Here is a 21416-nt window from a genome sequence, read left to right as displayed (position 1 = left end):
GTAATGAAAAAAAGCCTGATTAAGATGCCATCTGCTTCCATGGCGCTTTACAGAGTCGCACCGGTTAAAGAGTAGGCCAAGTCCCCTGTCCTCAAGGGGCTTACAATCTAAAACTGACCATCCAGATCCTATCTGGATACACTATTAGGTGGTGAGGATGGACTGTCAAGGTGGAGTTTGGAAATTCCTGAAGATTTGGGTGGGGGGGAGCTGGGGAAGGGTGGAGTTTGGGGGGGGGCAGGACTGAGTAGGGGTGTGATTCCATAGATCAACTCAGGTGGGAAATCATATTGGTCTGAAATAACAGGCCAAAAACTGAGTCCAGGGGCTACATAACGCCTGTTGGATTTCAGCGGGTCTCCACGGTTAAGGCGGGGTGTAAACTTGCATGTGCGGGCACACTGCACATCTCTGATACTCCGATATCTGAAGACATGCACACACAAGTCTATATCCAGAATAAAACTTTGCGAGACTCAAAGTGGAGTCAAGCTTTGGCTGTCCGCCCCTGTCCTTTTCTCCCCGGGAGAACGGATTTCTGCAGCCTGGAGACCAGCTGTAATTCCCGCCCCCCAACCTGGCGGTTGGCAACCAGGGCGAAATGCACAAGCGCCCCCACTCCGCCCCCGCCGCCTCCTTTGCCGGTGCCGGGCGCGCTGCTGAGAGGCTCGGAGGGGCGGGCGCGGCGCGGCGAGGGCTTCGTGCCCCCCAGGCCAGCTCGGGCGCCCACAACTGCAGCTGCGCCCCTTCTCGGCCAGGCGCTCCCGGCCGCGCGCTCGCTCGCCTGCCTGCCTGCTGCTGCTGGTGGTGGCTGCGGGGGGCAGGCAGAGGGCGCTGCGGGGCGAGGAGGAGGAGGAGGAGGAGGAGGCGGGGGCGGCGGCTCCCGGGCGCGCGGGGGGCGGGCTGGGCTGGGCTGGGCCGGCCGCGATGACGGAGGCTGCCCGGGCTGCCTGGTAGCGCCATCCGCCACTGCTGCTGCCGTCCTTCGCCGCCGCCGCCTCCTCGCCATGGACTTCAACATGAAGAAGCTGGCCTCGGACGCGGGCGTCTTCTTCACGCGGGCCGTGCAGGTGAGAGAGCCGCGCCCGGCGCTGCAGCGGAGGAGGAGGAGGAGGAGGAGGAGGGAGGAGGGAGGAGGGAGGAGGGAGGAGGGAGGAGGGGGGGGGGAGTCCCGGTCCCGGGTCTGCCTCGCCGGCTCCTGCGCTCGCTCCATCCCTCTCCGCCGCCGGCGTCGCTTGCAGCCCCGGAGGCCGGGCCGCCCTGCGGCTTCTCGGGGCCGCCTCCCCGGGGCTCTGCTCCTGCTCCCCCAGCCCCGAGCGCGGGTTCTGCGGCGGCTCGTCTCCTGCGCGGCCGTACGGGACGGGGACGGGAGCCCTGGGGCCCTGGGCCCCCGCCGCCCGCACCTGCCCCGGACGGGAGTCTTCTTGCTCCACGCACGGGCAGCCCCCGCGCACAACGGCGCGGACGCTGGGGGTGGGGGAGGCAGCTCCGGTCCGCAGGGCGCGCCGAGCCGGCTCTTGGCTGCTCCGAGTAGCGCCGACCTCGGCGAAGAGCAGGGGCCACATGCCCCCCTCCCCCCCCTGCAGTTTGGGTTGCCTGTGGAAGCTCCCCGGGGCAGCGACTCGTGCCTCTGAACGGCCTCTGCAAAGTGCGGCGCGCGCGGATGTTGTGGGAAGAATCTCCCGCAGGGGGCGACTCACCGCTTGAGCGGAGGGGATCTGGTAGGATGAGGCCTCTGAGGACAGGCAGGCTGCATCTTCCCTGACTTCAGCACCTGCTCCTTCTTCCCATAAGCCCCAGACTTTAAGGGGGGGGGGTGAACTGTGGCTCTCCAGATGTCCCTGGACTACAATTCCCTTGAGCCATAGGTTGTCCTCCCCTGCATAGAATAACAATCGGAAGGGACCTCCTGGGTCATTTAACAGGATGCAGGACACTCACATCCACTGTCACCTGCCACCCCCTTGAACCTTCACAGAATCAGCCTCTCCGTCAGATGGCTATCTAGCCTCTGCTTAAATTTTCCAAAGATGGAGAACCCACCACCTCCCGAGGAAGCCTGTTCCACTGAGAAACCTCTCTAACTTGTCAGGAACTTCTTCTGGATGTTTAGGCAGAATTTCCTTTGAATTAATTTCATTCCATTGTTTCTGGTCTGGGCAAGAGAGAACAACTCTGCTCCATCCTCTATATGGCAGCCTTTTAAATACTTGAAGATGTTTATCAGATCCCCTCTCAGTCATCTCCTCTCCAGGCTAAACAGACCAAGCTCCCCCAACCTTTCCTCATACATCTCGGTCTCCAAACCCCTCACCATCTTTGTTGCCCTCCTCTGAACACGTTTCAGTTTGTCAACATCCCTCTTCAACTGTGGTGCCCAAAACTAAACACAATACTCCAAGTGAGGCCGAACCAGAGCAGAGGAAAGCGGTACCATCACCTCCCGTGATCTGGACACAATACTCCATTTGATACAGCCCAAAATCCCATTTGCCTTTTTAGCCACTGAGTCACACTGCTGACTCATGTTCAATGTATGGTCTACCAAGACTCCTAGATCCTTTTCGCACATGCTACTGCCATCCTACTGCCATCTCCCCCATCCTATATTGGTGTAGATGGTTTTTCCTACCTAAATGCAGAACTTGATATTTGTAAAGTTCTGCTCATAGAAGTTAGCAGATTGCCTACATTGGCTCCATGGTATAGTGGCTAAAGTGTTGGACGAGGGAGTCCCTGCTTCTGTCTTAGAAGCTTGCTGGGTGAACTTGGGCCAGTCACACACACTCAGCCTGACCTACCTCTCAGGGTTGTTGCTCCAAGTATAAAATGGAGGCAAGGAGCCACTCTGGATCCCCATTGGGGGGAAAGATGGGATGTAAAAATCCCTACTTTTTTGGCAGAATTAAATCGGGCAAAAGTGAGCCAGCGTCCCATCCTTTTTGAGCTTAAGGGCACATTTGGAATTCTGGCATGACATGGTGGGTTCAGCCACAAAATGGCTACTGCAGGAGGCGGAGCCAGTCACAAAATGATTGTCACAGTTTAATGTCAATAACGCTATAGATTTGGGGTGGCCAAGCTGTGGCTCTCCAGACGTCCCTGACTGCAATTCCCATCAGCTCCTGCCAGCATGCTTGCAGGGGCTCATGGGAGTTGTAGTCCATTGTTGTCCACCCCCGCTATGGATCCTTGCACTGTGGTGGCAGCTGCTGGGTAAGCAACAGGATGCCATATAGAGGTACTGTTCTTTGGATTGATGGATAAAACCTGGTGGATTAAAGGACTAGTAAATATTGTGCATTCTGTTCTATCTAAGGGAATGACTCAAGGTAAGTAGACGCCTACTCTTTGTAGCAACAGAAACACCCACAACTTTCAGGCTGCAATCAGACACTGCTGTGGCTAATAAGCGTTTGATCAAATCCCTCTTGGTTGTGACATCCGAATACAGAGAGGCTTGGTTGGTACCAGGCTGGGATTTTCAGGTTGGTTTTGAATTGTCTTAATCCACATACCACAGCTTGTTCAGCAGTGTTTCTCATGGCTGCTTAGCCACGTATGGAAGTATAGGAAAGGCTGGAAGCAGGAAAGCCAGGACTTAGACACTCATTGGGATTTGTTACTTGCTGGTAGTTGGTTGCACAAAGCACTGTTTGTTTGATATCCAAATACGGCTTCGTTCTACCATAGAGAAAAGTAATCCCATTCATTAACCAGCTCCTGTTTGGCAACCTTGAGCTCCGCTTGTGAAGGAGACACCGCGGAGGATAGCACAGCACTGGATTCCTGCCTTTGGGAGTCTTAAATAATTAAGAGGTGGAGGTGGAAAACGTGACATGAGAAGATTGTTAACTTTCCACTGTTTGACTTGGCAAGTGGATGGAGGCAAGGTTGAAAGGAGTAGATGAATGTCCTGTTTGAGGGGTCGGCTCTCCATGTGCCCGGAAGCGAATTATTCCCTTGTCATGTTGGCTTGTTTGTCGCAGGTGAAAGCTGCTGCCTGATTCTTCAGATGTGTTTATACAACAAGCTTAAACTGGTTTGACAATACTTCATTTTCTGCAGGGATTTGCATCCTATAAAGTGGGCTTAAGGGATCGCTGACCGGCGTGGCCTGATCTCATCAGATCTCAGAAGCAAGGCAGAGTTAGCCTGAAGTGGGTGTCGGGTCACTATGCAGAGGGGTGGTGGTTGCTGTCACCCATTCAGCCGTGTCAGACCCTTGGCGATCCCATGGCCCAGCTGTTGCCACGATCCCTGATCCCGCATCACCTCCTTCAGCCATGCAGTGTTCTGGCCGATGTCTGTTTTGATCATGTCCAACCACTGCACCTTCTGTCGCCCTGGTTTCCTTTTTCCACTGACCAATCCTAGCATATTTGCTTTCTCCATTGTGTTGGATCACATGATATGGCCAAAGTAAGGGAGTAAGAGTTTTGTGATTTTATTTTTTGTTTCTTTGTTTATTTATTTATTTATTTAGATTTTTAGACCGCCCTTCCATATAGCTCTGGGTGGTTTACATAGAACGGCATAGGGTAATTACATAGGACATTATAAAAAAAATGACAATATAACAATCATAGAATCATAGAATAATAGAGTTGGAAGGGACCTCATGGGTCATCTAGTCCAACCCCCTACACTATGCAGGACACTCATAGCCCTATCGCTCATCTACTGTAACTTGCCACCCCTTTGCCTTCACAGAATCAGCCTCCCTGTCAGAGGGCTATCTAGCCTCTGTTTAAAAATTTCCAAAGATGGAGAACCCACCACCTCCCGAGGAAGTCTGTTCCACTGAGAAACCACTCTAACTGTCAAGAACTTCTTCTGGATGTTTAGATGGAATTTCTTTTGAATTAATTTCATCCCACTGGATCTGGTCTGTCCTTCTGGGGCAAGAGAAAACAACTCTGCTCCATCCTCTATATGGCACCCTTTTTAATACTTGAAGATGGTTATCAGATCCCCTCTCAGTCATCTCCTCTCTAGGCTAAACAGACCAAGCTCCCCCAACCTTTCTTCATATGTCTTGGTCTCCAAACCCCTCACCATCTTTGTTGCCCTCCTCTGGACACGTTCCATTATAACAAAAATGACAATATAACAATCATAATGTAACATGTCAACCAGAACAATATTTTAACAAGAACAGGAACACTGACAAATTCTTTGGTAGGTCAGATTGTTCAGTCCTGGAAGGCAGGTGTCTGAAGGGGGACCAGTGGACGTTTTTGGGCCGGTCGGCATCAAGCAAATGCCTGATGGAAGAGCTCCCTTTTGCAGGCCCTGCGGAATTGTGAGAGTTAGGGCAGGGCCCTGATCTCTTCAAGGAGCTCGTTCCACCAGGTGGGGGCCAAGATGATTATAAACCCTCCTATCGCTATGCTCTGTCTGCAACTCTGGAGGAAGGAAATTGGCCATTTTAGGGCTGTCCCCCGTATCCTGGCATGATCGACTGTGTCAAAACCTGCTGGCAGGTATAATAGTACCAGCAGCACTGACCCACCTCAGTCTAGCTGACGTTGGAGGCCTCCCAGTGATACATCAGGCTTTATGCGCTGTAGTATTTCCTTGCTTGTGACTTTTGCCGTCCACGGAGCCCACAGAAGCCTTCTCTAGCACCAAACGAATCGATGCTTCTCTTGCCTGATTTTTTCATGGTCCATCTTTCACAACCATAAGTGGCTCCGGGGAATATGATAGATCAAACTAGTCTGTATTTGGTAGCCAGGCGCAGGTCCTTGCTTTTCCCTGTTTGGTTCAAGCTAATTGTTGCTGAGCGACCCAGAGCAATTGGACCTTTTATTTCCATACTGCAATCGCCACTCACATCAATTTGTGACCCAAGAAAAATGAGTTCTTGAACACATTCGATCTCTTCGCCATCCGTTGTTATTGTGACGTGTCTGCTTTTTGCAGCGGTCATTATTTTGGTTGTTTTAGTGTTTAAGAAGAGGCCAGATTACTTCATTGGGCTTTGTAATCTGCAGAGGTAGACAGTGGCCAACCGCCGCGGAGCATCTCTTGCCTTGAAAATCCTGTGGTATAACAAAATGAATAGGACGGCTTCAAAGTGAATACAATCTCAGAAAAAGAAACCTATCCAAAGGCAAACAATAAACTTAATACTCTCAAAGACAAGAATAGTCTCTCCTTATATGTTCTTTCTTTTCTTATTCCTTTATTATTCAGGATTTCTACCAGAACAGCATCCTGGTAAGGTCCGTTTTCAATTGAAAACAACTTTCCTCAGTGGGAATTCCTCCAATTAGTCAATTTTCAAATACAATGGATCCCTAGCCAATAGCTCATTTTAAACCAGTTATAATATTCAAACGGCCAGGGCTCTAAGAAGTGTGGGTAAACCTGTAAATTACTGTGGGGCTTGCCAGAAGCTGGTTGCCACTCCACAACAAAAAGACAGTGCCTAGTAATAAAAACCCTTAGTCTGCTTGCTAAACTTAAGCTACCTTCTGGGTTCCTTTGAGGGACATTGCAGCAGTCAAATATTGTAAAACCAGATTCAAGTGGGTAGCCGTGTTGGTCTGAAGCAGCACAACAAAACAAAAAATCTTTGTTGGTTTTAAAGGTGCCCCTGGACTCTGATTTTGTATTGTAAAACCAGTGTGAGCTTGTAAACTGGTAGTTCTTTCCAAGAACTTGGGAATTGTTAGATCGCTATAGTGTGTCTGAGTGCCTCTAAATCCCCAGCCCCTTACATTGTGGACATAGGAGAAAGGTATGCTCCTTACATCGCAAATGGAAAGGGCTGGAGACTTGTCTTTAAAACATTCAGAAGGGCTTGTGGATTGTGGCCCTAGATTGTTACAGTACAGCAGCTGCAGATTTTTTAAAAAAGCATAGAAAAACTGTTGATGGGGGTGGGTGGGAATCGCAGCGGGGGGGGGGGGGGCTGCTGTGCAAATGAGGCATTTCCAGCAGGAGAGCTACTTAGAGAATCCATCTTTGCTGTGTAGGAACAGCCTTGCAGGCCCTCAGGTGAACATCCTGTTCTCAGAGGTGATTGTCCCGGGTCTGGGTTTCAGATGGCTCAGGGGGGTGGCGGCTGGGTGATCAGTTTTGCTTCCATGCAAAAAAGAAATTATCTGCTATTGGAATCAAGCACAGTGGGGGAATGGTTCTAATCCACAGTTCAATGGGAGCAGCAGGAAAGTTCTCCTCACGTCATAGACCTGCCTGCCTGCCTGCCACATCATGCCCTCCCTGCATAGGGATGGTATATAAGCCAGACTTAAACATTGGAAATCATGCCTGTGAAGAAGAAGAAGAATCAGTTCTTATATGCCGATTTTCTCTACCTGAAGGAGTCTCAAAGTGGCTTCCATCCACCTTCCCTTCCTCTCCCCACAACAGACACCCTGTGAGGGAGGTGATGCTGAGAGAGCCCTGATTTAACACGAGAAGGAGAAGGAGAAGAGTTGGTTCTTCTATGCCACTTTTCTCTACTCGAAGGAGTCTCAAAGTGGCTTCGAGTTGACAACCTGAGCAATGGGGAAGAGTCAGAATGTGACTCTGGATGCCTTCCTGTCTACGGAGGCTGAGGGCCCAAATACTACCCACCTGATGTCTTATGATCTCTGCCAGGTATGGCAATTAGCACCCTATCTATTGGCAGGCATCCTAGCCACTGTGCCACGGTCTCCTCCATCTAGTATTGTGTTTTTTCCGTAGTGGTTCAGCTACATGCTTCTAGAAAGCCTGCAAACAAAGCATTAAGGTAGCAGTCACCCCAGCACTGGCATGCCATCTTGGACAAGCTATCACAGCTAGTAACTATTAATCCTCTCCCCTTAATGGGTTAATCCCTTTAAAAGCTATCTGAGCCAGTGGCCATCATTTCAGTTTGTGGCAGTGCAAATATTTTCCCCTGCATCATGTGAAAGTAGTTAGTCCTGATTCTGCTGCCAGTCGCTTTCAAAAGGGGAGGGGGTGAATTGCTTTCTCTGCCTACCCCCTCCTGTTTCCTTTCTCACTCAGTGCCATGCTTCTGAGCAGCAGTGATGTGTCTGTGATTCCCCTGAGTTTGTTCAACTGTAGGGCGAGGGTGTGTTGGGGGACCCCAGTGCATGGTCATCCCTCAAGACAAGTGTCAGCTCCTGTGTTTCCAACTCAGCAGCTCAACTTTCCGAGGCCTGCTTCTTTAGGTGAGGTTTAGAAATCGCTGGCTTACATGAAGCAAGTGATCACTGCATGGTGCACCTCTCCTAGGAGGTGGTGGAAAGTATTCAAGCTGCCACACGCATGCTTGGAAGCATCACTGTGGAAGTTTTATGACATGAAAATATATTCAAACTGTACATTGATCTGTTTCATCAACAGCTGCCTGGTTTGACATGTTCTCTCTCTCTCTCACACACACACACTTCTGCAGAAATCTATTCTGCAAATGCCTGCCTCAAAAGTCTCTCTCTTCTCTTTCTAAGTAATAGAACGAAGTTTGAGCCCAGTGGTGCCTTTAAGACCAGAAAAATTTAACTCCATGCACTAAGCAGGCAGGGCAGCCACAAGCAAGTTGTTGGCCTGACATGTGGGCTGTTGCCTTCTGCTGAATGTCTGGCTGCCTTTCAAGTGGAGGTAGATGCTTCCTAGCATCCCAAGATGCCCTGGTCGCTTCCCAGAAAGCAGGCCAGCCTGATATGTCCTGGTTAGGAGGGCAGGAGGGAAATTCAAGGGAATCTGCACACTTTTGAAAATCAGCACAGAAACACTCCCAGAAAACCAGAAAACAAACTGAGTGTTGAAAGGAAGACAATGAATACAGAACAGCTCAGAGAATCCAATGGACATGCACGGTGAAAGCAAGGGAAAACACCTGTGCTTCATAGGCCTTTGGCTCTAGTAATCTATCAAGGTGTGCCTATGAACTCTAAGGCAGGGGTAGTCAACCTGTGGTCCTCCAGATGTCCATGGACTACAATTCCCATGAGCCCCTGCCAGCAAATGCTGGCAGGGGCTCATGGGAATTGTAGTCCATGGACATCTGGAGGACCACAGGTTGACTGCTCTAAGGTACTGTTCTGTGTACATCTTGCCATGCTTGTCCCTTCCTGCTGGCAAAGTTTGTACTGAGCGGTTGATAGCGCTTTAGTAGGGCAGTTATGTTTTTCTAGGGCAGAATATTGATGACATGATAAAGAATGAAGTGTTAGAAGTACCAGCAAGTCCCTATTTTATCCGTGATGCATTGGAATACAGCTCAAGCCCTGAAGAATCCCTGCTGGGCCTAGTGCAGGTGGCTCTCCAGAGGTACATGAACTACAAGTTAGGCTCTGGTGGTGGGGGGGGGTTAACTTTTTGTTGTAGCGATGGCAGCCAGCTCTGTGCCTATATTTATATGCAACACTTTTGTCATCGCAAAAGCCTTGTGGTCTCTGACTTTAATTTGTTTTCTTTTTTTCCCCAATGGAGCCTGAAGCAGCTTGCATGGTTCTCCATTTCATCTCGCAACAACCCTGTGAGGTAGATGAGAGAGTGGAAGTCTCCCAAGGTCATTCAGTGAGCTTCTGGGGCATGAGTTGACATTCGAACGCAGGACTCCCAGACACACGCTTGACCACTATACACACTGGCTCTCCAAGAGCTAGAAAATGGTGGGGGGAAATAGGAAAATGGTAGCTAGTATATAAAACTCTGAGGCTGAGAAATGGGCTGTCTCCTGTAGCTGGAGTAAATCAGTTAAGGCCTGACAAAGCTCTTCGGAGTATAAGAATTCCACTGCATAGCCTGAAGAAGAAGAGTTGTTTTTTATACGCAGCTTTTCTCTACCCAAAGGCGTCTCAAAGTGGCTTCCAATCGCCTTCCCTTTCCTCTCCCCACAACAGACACCTTGTGAGGGAGGTGAGGCTGAGAGAGCCCTGATATTACTGCTCGGTCAGAACAGCTCTATCAGTGGTGTGGCAAGCACAAGGTCACCCAGCTGGTTGCATGTGGAGGAGGAGCGGGGAATCAAACCCAGAGAGGTGGCTGCTCTTAAGCTCTATGCCACACTGGCTCAAGCTGGCCTGGGACCACCATTGATTTGTGGTAACATTTATAAGTCTTCAGATGGAGGTTTGGATATCTTCCTGATCCAGGCGCCTTGCTGAAGCTTGCCACACGGAAGGCTTTCTACCAGGCGTAGGCTGGAGGCGGCCCAGACATCAGCAGGGAGAGAGGCATTTTTTATAAATAGCAATTTGTATTTCAACGCCCACTTCATAGTGGCTTGCTGCAGAGAAATCTGCCGCCCTGTTTAAGGAGAAGCGTAATTGTTTGGCTTCCCCTTTTCCAGAGTCTCTGCTGGCAAGCAACTCCCTTGAGCAATTTGCTAAAGCCTTGAGTGGGGTGGGGGGTGGGGTAAAATATTTTTTTTGGAGGTAAAATATTTTTTATTAAATTAGCTCCGTTCTACAAAACACTATATATACAGCTGATTTTTCAAAAAATATATAACTCTTTTATGTACAAATCTTTCAAGTAACTAACTCCAGCTTACAAATTACACAGTTCGACATTAACAACTTAAAAAATTATAAATTGCAAGATTCAAAGTTATACCAGCCACAAAAACAACACTCAAACGCTTAATTTCCCCCCCAGCAGTAAATTATAGCTACTGTCCCCCACCTCCTCATGTGATCGGCATTTCGCAACCCTCCAGCCACAGCTACCATCTGCACCAAACTTGTACCGGTTTCCGTTCTTTTTGTCATATGCAGACATGCTTTTAAACCAGTGTATTATGTTCTCCACTATCCTGTCTACCGGCCCTGTTTTCATGCCTTTCATTTGTTGAAACCTAAGAAGCGTAAGGTGTAACACTAGCACCAGGTTTATGATCCGTGCGGTGGTCCATGGTAGACTCCTAGCCCTTTTCCTAGGCAGAGTCTGCACTTACTTTGTTTATTCCATTGTCAATCCTGTTGAATTCAGATTGATTTGAACTCGAGTCTTTCTCTCCCTCCCCCTCCCCATTGAAACAGGAAAATGTTCTGTTTGTGGTTAGGGAGGTTCAGAAAAGGGGGGGTAGGCAAATGGAGACTCTTTCTTTGTTTTCTTGAAGGGGGGAGAGGATCAAAGAAGTCAAAAGAGGAAGGAAAAAATCCTTTATTTTCTTGAAGGAGGGGGAGGTTCGAAGAAGGTAGAAAAAAATTCAAAACCGACAGAGGTTGAGAGAAATTAGGGGCTTCTCCTTTAAAGCAAGTTTGTCACTTGGCCACCTGTAGCCAATCATGGGTTCTCTACCACAGAGGAGAGCCCAGATTCAAAACAATGCGATTTTAAAATATATTGAGCATTAAAAGCACTCTAACGCGCAATAAAGGTAGGGTCACTCCGGATCAATCCTTCTTGCTGCAGAGGGAAAATTTAAATCGCCCCAAATCCAAACGGAAATCGCATTCTGTGTAGAGGGCAGCAACTGAATCGATCTGGGATTGGAATAAAAGCTCCGTGCAGTTTTCACCCTAGTCTGTAGGCCTACTCTACCTTGCTGTGCCCATTTCTCATGTTCCCTCAGAAGAACTGATTTTAGCAAAGTGCTGTTCTTTTCTCTTTCTCTGTCTTGTACAGGCCTTGTTTCCCCCTGGTCTAGGTTCCGTGGTTCTATTCCAGAAATGACCATCTCCCAATCTTGATGTTTCATTTCTGGCCAGGAAGAGACCAAGAAAGGATCTTTCCCACTTTCTTCCATACTTCCTTGGAAGTGTCGCATTTGAAGAGAAAATGCTGGATGGTCTCTTCCTCACTCCCTTTATCGCTAGAAGCGTCACATCCTGGCCTTTAGCACAGCCTGTTCCGTTCCGCTAGACACTTGTTTGTACAGCCCAAATTCAATACCTGATGGTAGGCTCGCCATTGAGTCTCCCATAGACTATCAGGCAGGGGTAGTCAACCTGTGGTCCTCCAGATGTCCATGGACTACAATTCCCATGAGCCCCTGCCAGCAAACGCTGGCAGGGGCTCATGGGAATTGTAGTCCACGAACATCTGGAGGACCACAGGTTGACTACCCCTGCCATAAGGGACTCTTTTCTCTTTGAACCACTGTTTCTTTTCTCCCTGCGCCGCTGGGTCGATCAAATATCAAGATGCCCCTTCTTTCTTCTTTAGGCGTTCTTCGAACGGAGCCACGTGGTTCTGGCGTAGCAGCAACTGATGCAGTTGAACTGAGCCCTCTCCTTTTACTGCTCCTGTTCCTGTAACAGCGCTCACCGGTACCTTTAGGTCCATCTCTTTCGCTGCCTCCCTCATATAATCGGGAAGCCCTTCCAGATTGGCTGCCGTTAGTTTGATCCATCTGCCCTCCAACCATTCTGTGAGCCACTGGTTCTTCTTCCAGGTATCTTCGAAGAATTCCCATTTCATCTCTCCCCCTTCCTTCATAATAAAAGCAGCCCTCAGAAAGCAACTCAGGAAAAGGGCCTTCATGTCCGGTAACCCTAAACCTCCTCCTTCTATCGGCGTATAAAAGACCGCGCCCTCTTCAAAGGGAAGGAGTTTGTCCCCACCAGCCAACATATCGTCTCTCTGGTCACCTCCGTCATGGTACTTTCTGTCGGTGGATTTACCTGTGCGATGTGTGACCCTGCCGACACCATATATGTCTTGTACGTATTGGGACCGTTGAAATAGTTTCAAATTGAAATTTTTCTAGAGTTTCAGTTTACTAAGGCACTTCTCTTTCCATATTTCCCAATTCATTCTCCATTTGGTCTTTCTGGGTCCAAATAGCACCCCTAAGAGCTTAACGCTATCTACTAGCTCTTCTTCTCCTTCGATACTTTGGTCCTTCAGACCCTCTTGTAGATTTGTGAGGCACATGGCTCCATCAGCATATCGAAGATCACAGACCTTAGATTTGTCTTCGTTCACTTTAGCTCCTGTGGCACTTTCGTGGACCTTCAGATGGATTCTTATTTTCTCCAAGTCTCTCTCTTCTCGTCCTAGGACATACAAGTCATCTGCGTGGGCCACAGCTTTCAGTACATGCATAACCAACCTTGACGCCTTGAATTTCTGTGTCTCTGTGGATTGTCCTCAAGAGAGAATTCAGTGTCAGTACATAGTAGGCTGAGGGGGCCTCCTTGCCTCAAGCCTCCCCACAGCTCTATCTCCTCCCCAGCCCCCTATTTGGGGCCTAGCTTTGGCCTTTGCGTATAGGGTCTTCAAAGCTCCAACAAAGCCCACTGGTATTCCCTTAGCTTCTAGTACCTTCCACAGGAATCCGTGGTTGACCCTATCAAAAGCCTTGCTCTGGTCGCACTGCAGGAGGAAACCTGACCACCTTCCCTCCACTGCCCTAGCAAAAAGGTCTCTGATCAATACCAGGGAATCAGACATCTTCCTTCCGGGGACCGCGCTGGTCTGGTACCTGAACACGAGATCCTGCGCCACCTTCGCTAACCTCATCCCCAGAATTTGCACTAAGATCTTATAATCCGTGTTAAGTAGTGTGATTGGCCTCCAGTTCTGAGGTAGGGTGTCATCCCCTCCTTTCGAGAAGAAATTCAGTTTAGCCTGGTACATAGTATCTGGCAGGTGCCCTTCTCTCAGGCACGCCACATAGACCAGGGGTAGTCAAACTGCGGCCCTCCAGATGTCCATGGACTACAATTCCCAGGAGCCCCTGCCAGCATTTGCTGGCAGGGGCTCATGGGAATTGTAGTCCATGGACATCTGGAGGACCACAGGTTGACTACCCCTGCCTTAGAGTTCATAGGCACACCTTGATAGATTACTAGAGACAAAGGCCTATGAAGCACAGGTGTTTTCCCTTGCTTTCACCGTGCATGTCCATTGGATTCTCCGAGCCGTTCTGTATTCATTGTCTTCCTTTCAACACTCTTTTTTTTTTCTGGTTGCTGTTTCTCCGGGGTTTTCTGGGATTGTTTCTGTGCTGATTTTCAAAAGTGTGCAGATTCCCTTGAATTTCCCTCCTGCCCTCCTAACCAGGACATATCAGGCTGGCCTGCTTTCTGGGAAGGGACCAGGGCATCTTGGGATGCTAGGAAGCATCTACCTCCATGGACTACAATTCCCAGGAGCCCCTGCCAGCGAATGCTGGCAGGGGCTCCTGGGAATTGTAGTCCATGGACATCTGGAGGGCCGCAGTTTGACTACTCCTGGCATAAGACTTTCACTAGGAGTGGTGCCAATTCCGCCTTCATTTTCTTATACAAGGCATAGCCTAGTCCATCTGTTCCTGGAGCTGAGGTCTGCTTTGCTTTTGTTATTGCTGCTTGAATTTCCTCTTCTGTGATGGGATCCTGCAGCCTTTCCACCTTTTCCTCCCAGTCTTCCCTGCCTTTGACTGTTTCACAGCCCCTTACTTCTTCCAGGTAGACTTCTTGCTGGTCTTCGTCTATTTTCTTCCATGATTTCCTCATAATACTCCAACATCACCTCTACCATCTGTTGGGGGTGAGTGACTCCTGGAGCATCTGCCTGGGTGGGGGGTGGGGGGTGGGATGGGCCCCATCCATTAGAAAGCCCTGCACTTAACTGGCGTGTGGCACTTAAGGCCAAAGCCAGACAATGATGTTTTATGGGTATGTTTTCCTGTTCCTATTGCGCACCAGATGGCAGCATCCTGTGGCCCATACTGGATCAGGCCCTCCAGGGCAGGAAGAGGAGAAAGTTCAGCCTCTCTGCTCACCCCGAAATGCCTTTTCCCCATGCACGCAGCTTCCTCCAGGCGCCTATTGGCTAGTGCCAGGGACGTTGATGTGATGAATAGCACCCATCCTTTTTAAAAGCCAGGTACATAACCGCTCTCATCTGCTCTTGAAAAATAAAGTTACCTGCTCCCCACAGTAAGAGCCCAGCACTCTTCGAGCATTTTGTTCTTCAAGTCGTTCTGAAACACACGGGCTCCTTCAAGGGCCGCCTTATTGCTAGACAGCTGGAAGGGAGAGAATTATTGGGTTTTTTTCTGTTCTACAAAGTCTTTGTAGCAACTCCCATCCTCAGCTCAAAAGTGCATTTCAATCAAATATGATTGAATTGGCGAGTCCGGAACTCTGGCTCTGTATGGCCCTGCAGAGCATCTCCTGCCACTCAAATGCATTTCCCAAAGTTAATGTGAGTTACTGGAATTGCATCTCACGAGCAAGCGGCCGGAGCGGGCACGGAGCTGTAGCTCGGACCAGGCTTGGCTGTTGCGAGGAATCGTCTGGAGAGTCTGGCCAGCCGCACTCGTACGTGTCTGATTGCATTCCCCCTTTCCGTAGAAAATGGAAAAGCAAGAAGTTAGAGGAATGGGAAGGCGACTGTAAGCCGCTTTGAGCCTCCTTCAGGTAGGGAAAAGCGGCATATAAGAACCAACTCTTAGTATTATTATTTCAAGAGGAGGCAGCAGCAAACGGGTGATTTCCTCCTGTGGTCCGGGTCCTGGGTAACTGAGAGATTGCCTCTCTATCTGCACGCTCCGCTCTTTTAGTACCAACCGGCTGGTGGTCTCTGGCCTCAAGGTGGTTCATCTGGCCTCAACAGGGCAGGGCCATTTTCCATCCTGGCTCCCCCGGGGTGAAATGAGCTCCCGGAGCCCATCCGGGCCCTGTTGGAAGTAGCACAGTTCCTCGGGGCCAGCAAGACGGATCTCTTCACCAGGCTTTTGCTTGGGGCCAGTGAGGCAATAACACCTACTGGGTCTTCCGTATCACAAAGATGCCCAGGCCGTGCTCTAGTTCTGGAAGAACTGGAGGCGTATAGAGATTGCCGATGTTGCTATCCCGTTTGCTCTCAGATGGTAAATCAGAATCAGGGGAACTTTATTGGCATACAGCGGTGAATCAAACTGCCGTTCCATTTCTAAATTTATATCAAATTTTACAGGAATTGCATCTTGATTAACAAAACGTTTGAATGACTGGAGACATGAGGCACACCACCCTGAGGCAGCTCGCTGGGTAGGGCAGCATATATAAAGAAAGAAAGAGAAGAGGGCGATCTCATGGTAGCCCCATAGCTGCATCCTCCACATTGCCCCCTGGCATAGATTCTAAAGAGGCGCTCTCCTGCCGCATAGGCTTTGAGAGACCCACAGAATGGGGTGTTTGTTCTGTGAAGGAATCCAGCTTCCGTGTCTCTGACTGTGGCTTTCATCAGGCTGTAGTGAGCATGTAAAAGCTGGGGAGAGGGGAGCTTGGCAGTGAAGCTCACTAAAGTACAGCACAGCGGTGGCCCAATTGTGGCTCTCCAGAGGTCCGTGAACACAGACCTCTGGAGAGCCACAGCTGGGCCACCCCTGGTATAGAGTCTAATGCTAGTTTTATTGGCTTGGCTTGGCTTGGTTCTCTCTGTAGGTGAAGGGTGGAGAAAATGTGGTGTCTTTGTGTGTGAGTGTGTCAGCAAGAGAGAAGCTGGATTTCCCCCCTCAGGCTTGGATCCCCCCCCCCCAAGTCAGAGGAAGGCCTTCCCCAGGACGTGGCATCCTTTAGCTGGAGATGCCAAAGATCGGACTGGGACCACCTCCTCCTTGCAGAGGGTGAGATGGTCTCCTGAGCCCCGTACGGCCTACTCGGCCAGCATCTCTCCATGTTCTTCTGTGGAGGTCTTTCCCAGTGTTTGCTGCTGGCGATGCTGGCCTTTGGGCCTCAGGCGCTCTGCTTGCGGAGCAGGCGCTCTGCCCCCAGGAGATGCAGCCTGCAGGTTGGGCATTTCCACAGGGAAAGCAACTCTTTGCTCACAGGGGAAAGTCAGAGCCCAGGGGCGACAGGCAAAGGGTTGGACTTGGTCCACTGCGCTGCTTTTGTATGTGTGGGAAGGGGTTTTCCTTTAGCCTAGGCCCCACCTGCATGTTTCCCCCCTCCCCCAGGTCTCCTTGAGCAGGATGAGTGGTTTTCACCTGAGGCTGAGAGCCAGTATGGCGTAGTGCAGGGGTAGTCAAACTGCGGCCCTCCAGATGTCCATGGACTACAATTCCCAGGAGCCCCTGCCAGCAAATGCTGGCAGGGGCTTCTGGGAATTGTAGTCCATGGACTTCTGGAGGGCCGCAGTTTGACTACCCCTGGCGTAGTGGTTAGGGCAAGGATTCCCAATCTGGGGAGCTCTGAAGTGGCATGGAATGTGGGGGGGGGGAGTCCAAGGTGTCTTAACAGCCCCTACTTCTCTTTCAGGCCCACATGAGACCACAGTAAAAGTAAAGATGGGGAGAGGGAGAAAATGGAGGGCTAAGTCATGTCATTTCTGGGGGCCAACTGACATCACTTCCAGGGTCCTCGAAGTCTGGAACATTATTTCAGAGGCTCCTCCGCAGTCAAAAGGTCAAAAAAGGCCCCCACCGGGTGGGACGAGCTCCCAGTCGGCATCAGGGCCCTCCTGGAGCCGAAACAGTCCCACAGGGCCTGCAAGAAGGAGCTCTTCTGCTGGGCTTTTGGTCAAGACAGGTGAACAAGACACCAATGATGCACCAGCAGCCCCCATCAAAAGAACAGAACCGCAGTGCAGAAAAACTAAAGAGCTGATTGTTGGGCACTGAGTCACTGTTTGATACAAGTTTCACTGTTTCAGTATGTTTACATTTGAATCAAGATGCTTATTGACCTGTTATTGCTTTATGGGAGTTACAGTGTAAGCCCCCCTGAGCCGAAAGGGTGGGTGGTAGATGAATGGGGGAGGGGGTTGGCCGGTCAGCACAAAGTTGCTGGTTTGCTGGGCAGGTGCTTCCAAAGCAAGGGTTGTGACGTGGCTATAATTGCATGAACACTTTCCTGCCTTGCACCCATGGAAGATCCTTGGCTTTCCCATAACGTGCAGCTTTCCAGCTTCTGTGGCATTGGAGTTGATGCACCTGTGCTTTTCTGTGAGCTCAGGGACAGCCAGCTGCAAGGCTGCAGCGGGGCTCGCGGGAAACGGCTCCCTTTGTCTTGGTTCTGCTTTCTTCCTTGGCAGGATGATAGAGGAGGCACTTAAATGGGAATGAGATCTCCCGGGGTTGATCTCTGAGCCATCTCTGTTACCATGGCAATCCCAGATCTTTAAACTGGGATCTCTCTCTCTGAGCAAGCAAGTGGCAGCTGTCCAAGCATCCCAGGAGGAGAACTGGTTTTGTTTGTGAGGAGCAGACTTGTTGACCTGTGCAGGTTCTCTTGCTAGACTTTTCCCCCCAGGGACAGCTAGCGTGTTTTGTATTTTATGCTCTGCTGTGTTTTGAATGATGCATTTTAATAGCCTTTGTGATTGTTTAATTGTATTTTTCTCTGTAAGCCACACTGTGCTAGGTTCATGCCTCTGCTTTCCCAGGGAGCTAGGAATCTCATTTATCAGAGAGAATGCAGGTGAGCAGTGGAACAAAGACTCATCTTAGCAGTGGACTGAATCCAGATGTTGGCCAAAGCTTTGCACTGCCCGGGCTAATAGCTGGGGTGGGCCAGCTGGGCAGACCAAAACATCTGCAAGAGGGGAGCCAGCAAGCACTAGGACAGGGCCCTCCAGATGTCCATGAACTACAATTCCCATGAGCCCCTGCCAGGATTCACTGGCAGGGGTTCATGGGAATTGTAGTCCATGGACATCTGGAAGGCCACAGTTTGATTACCCGTGCTCTAGGACATGCTTCTGCCAACCTATCAGAGACAGCTGGTCATTATAGCAAGCCCTAAAGCTAGTTCCCCCCCCCTTCCCTACAAATCTGAAGTCTAACCTGTAGCTGGAGTGGGAGGAGTGCAAACCATAGATCAGTCACTGTGCTAGAAACAGAATATTGTGTTATAAAAGCTGAAAAAATGGGTGGGCTAGCAGTGGATTGCAGGGGGAGTGCGCAAGTTGAGAGTCCCTCCCCCCCTGGGATTTGCTAGCATAGCAGTGGACTTTTGCTTGCCTTGATGCGTCGCCCTTTTCAGATCAAGTTTAACACTGACCCATTAAAAGGACGCAGGTCTCAATTTCTACTTAGTCTGAGGAAGGACGCTTTGGTTTCACACCTTGAAACTCCCGTTGGCCCCTTTAGGCGCTGACTCCAATGCCCTTCTGTCCCTGCTGAGGTTGATGTTGTGCGCAGAGCCACATTTCACAGGTAGAGCAAACCCTTGGCTCACCTGGGCCCTGGGTTGGAATCCTCACCTTCTCTTTTCAAAATGGGAACGGCTGCTGCCCCTCACACCATGGCAGACTGCTGCTGAATAGTCTAGCACAGGTCGGTCTGTGTACACTGCCCACTTACGTATTTGTTTAGCTATTTCTATTAAGCTTTTTCAGACCCCCCACATTGCTGCCAATTTCACGGAGTGATCCTGGGGCCGATCTGGGGCTCTCCGTTCTGCACGTGGAATAGAAGCCTCGGGACCACCGTGCGAGTTTATGCCTTGGATGTGACCAAGGCAAAAGAACCTCATGGCCAGCAGAGTGCAATGGGGGAAGGGTTTGCATGGAAACATGGAAAGCCCCTATGCATTTTGCATTTAACTTTGCTCTCAGAGAGTTCAGCAGCTGGAGGGGGGGGGGAGAACAGTGGAGATAACATATTTAAAGATGCCCTGAGGAAGCTGCATGTGAAATGTGAAGGGATTTTTTTAGTGTCTGTTCAATACACCCCAGCTGCATTTGGCCTGGCTTGCTTTCATCTTGGAGGCTGGTATACTCCTCTTTCTTATATTCCTGGTTGCTTCAGAATGTTACACCAAAGCATAATTACAGTATGTTTGGTGCAGTGTAATTGTTGTTAATTCCCCTCCCGTCAAGGATCTCTGGGGAGCATGTGTGGTTTCTCTGGCTTCTGTTCTTTCTTTAGAACACCCCTGCAATGTAGGTTATGTCTCCCTTTGTCTTTGCTTCTAGCCTATGCCCAAATGTTAGCTTTGGCCAGCCTTGAGGAATCTGCTCTTGCTATAGACTAGGGGTTGTCAAACTTCTTGACCTTGTGGGCACTTTTGGAGTTCTGGCACGGGATGGTGGGCAGCAGTACTAAATGGCTGCTGCAGGAGGTGGGGCCAGCCATGAAATGTCAGGGAGTGGAATTATGCGCAGTAGTAGGAATTACAAGTAGTCTTCAACAGTGTGGGCAGATGCTTCGTTAAAAAGGATGCCTTTTAGTTTGCACAGCCAGTTGGAATCCCTGCTGGACAAAAGCCTCATTTAGTCCTGTCCACTTTTTAAAAGCCCTTAGTGGGTCACAAGAAAGGTTTGTGTGGTGGGAAATGTGGCACCCATGGGAACCTAGTTGGGGACCCCTGTTATAGAGCAGTCTTTGAAAGAGGCCCTTGGCTGAGTGAGTGCTTCAGTTCTGAGTATCTCTTGCTCCTTCCTGCCGGAGGCTGTGAGCTCTCTGGGGCCTGGGTAACAAAAGGGACTAAAACCCGAACTATTGATGTGCCTAATGAGCCTATTAGAGGCAAGATTTTCTTCTCCCCCCTTCCCCCTTTGAGGAAATCCAACTCCAGCATGAAATATTGATTCCTTGGACTGCAGCTCCACCCCCTCCCTCTGCCGATGTGGGTGAGAGAGGCTGTTTCCGAAAGACCGCTCTGCATTATTCATCACCAACCCCAACCCCACCTTGGATTTCCTATATTGGAAGCAAAGGCAGACGCGTAACTCTGGGTCCAACAGTCACAGGGAGGGATGGGTTTGGGTGCTGGATCTTCGGCTAGGTGCCGGCTGGTGGTGTGTGGCATGTAGGGCCCTGGGTTGGCGTCTAGAGTTCCAGAACTGGAGAGGAAAGAAATTGGAGCTGTCTAAAAAGATTCCTTTAGGGCGGTATAAGAATCTAGATAAATAAATAATTTGCATTTATATCCCACTCAGAGCCTCTTGTGGCGCAGAGTGGTAAGGCAGCCGTCTGAAAGCTTTGCCCATAAGGCTGGGAGTTCAATCCCAGCAGCCGGCTCAAGGTTGACTCAGCCTTCCATCCTTCCGAGGTCGGTAAAATGAGTACCCAGCTTGCTGGGGGGTAAACGGTCATGACTGGGGAAGGCACTGGCAAACCACCCCATATTGAGTCTGCCATGAAAACGCTAGAGGGCGTCACCCCAAGGGTCAGACATGACTCGGTGCTTGCACAGGGGATACCTTTACCTTTACCTTATATCCCACTCTCCCTTGCAGCTCAGGGCAGTTTACAGAAAGCATTAAGTGAGTAACGGTACAGGAAAAATTTGGTAACTATCAACAATCTTAACATCATCAATAATCATAGCATAGCATGTTCAGGTAAGTGTGCCCACAATCTTGACAAGAATAGAGTCCATTAGCACCTTGAAGACCAACAAAGAGTGTATGCCAGGGGTAGTCAAACTGTGGCCCTCCAGATGTCCATGGACTACAATTCCCAGAAGCCCCTGCCAGCGAATGCTGGCAGGGGCTTCTGGGAATTGTAGTTCATGGACATCTGGAGGGCTGCAGTTTGACTATCCCTGGTGTATGCCCTCGAAAACTCCCGGCTTTAATAAATCTTTGTTGGTCTTCAAGGT

The 21416-nt window shown here is 49.9% G+C and overlaps 1 protein-coding gene across 10 annotated transcripts in view; it reads left to right on the top strand.

The window, feature by feature from the left end:
- The first annotated feature begins 887 nt into the window (after positions 1-887).
- Positions 888-21416, top strand: part of SH3GLB2 (SH3 domain containing GRB2 like, endophilin B2) — a 64780-nt gene continuing 44251 nt past the window's right edge. For all 10 annotated transcript variants that reach the window (XM_077305912.1, XM_077305911.1, XM_077305910.1 and 7 more), the window contains exon 1: positions 888-1070. In XM_077305912.1, coding sequence (XP_077162027.1) covers positions 1008-1070 — 63 coding nt within the window. In that variant the 5' untranslated portion in view covers positions 888-1007. The remainder of the gene's footprint in view (positions 1071-21416) is intronic.

This window comes from Paroedura picta, chromosome 12 (assembly GCF_049243985.1).
Source record: "Paroedura picta isolate Pp20150507F chromosome 12, Ppicta_v3.0, whole genome shotgun sequence".
Lineage (NCBI taxonomy): Eukaryota > Metazoa > Chordata > Lepidosauria > Squamata > Gekkonidae > Paroedura > Paroedura picta.
Note: the sequence above shows the minus strand (reverse complement) of the source record. Positions and strands in the feature narration are given on the sequence as shown.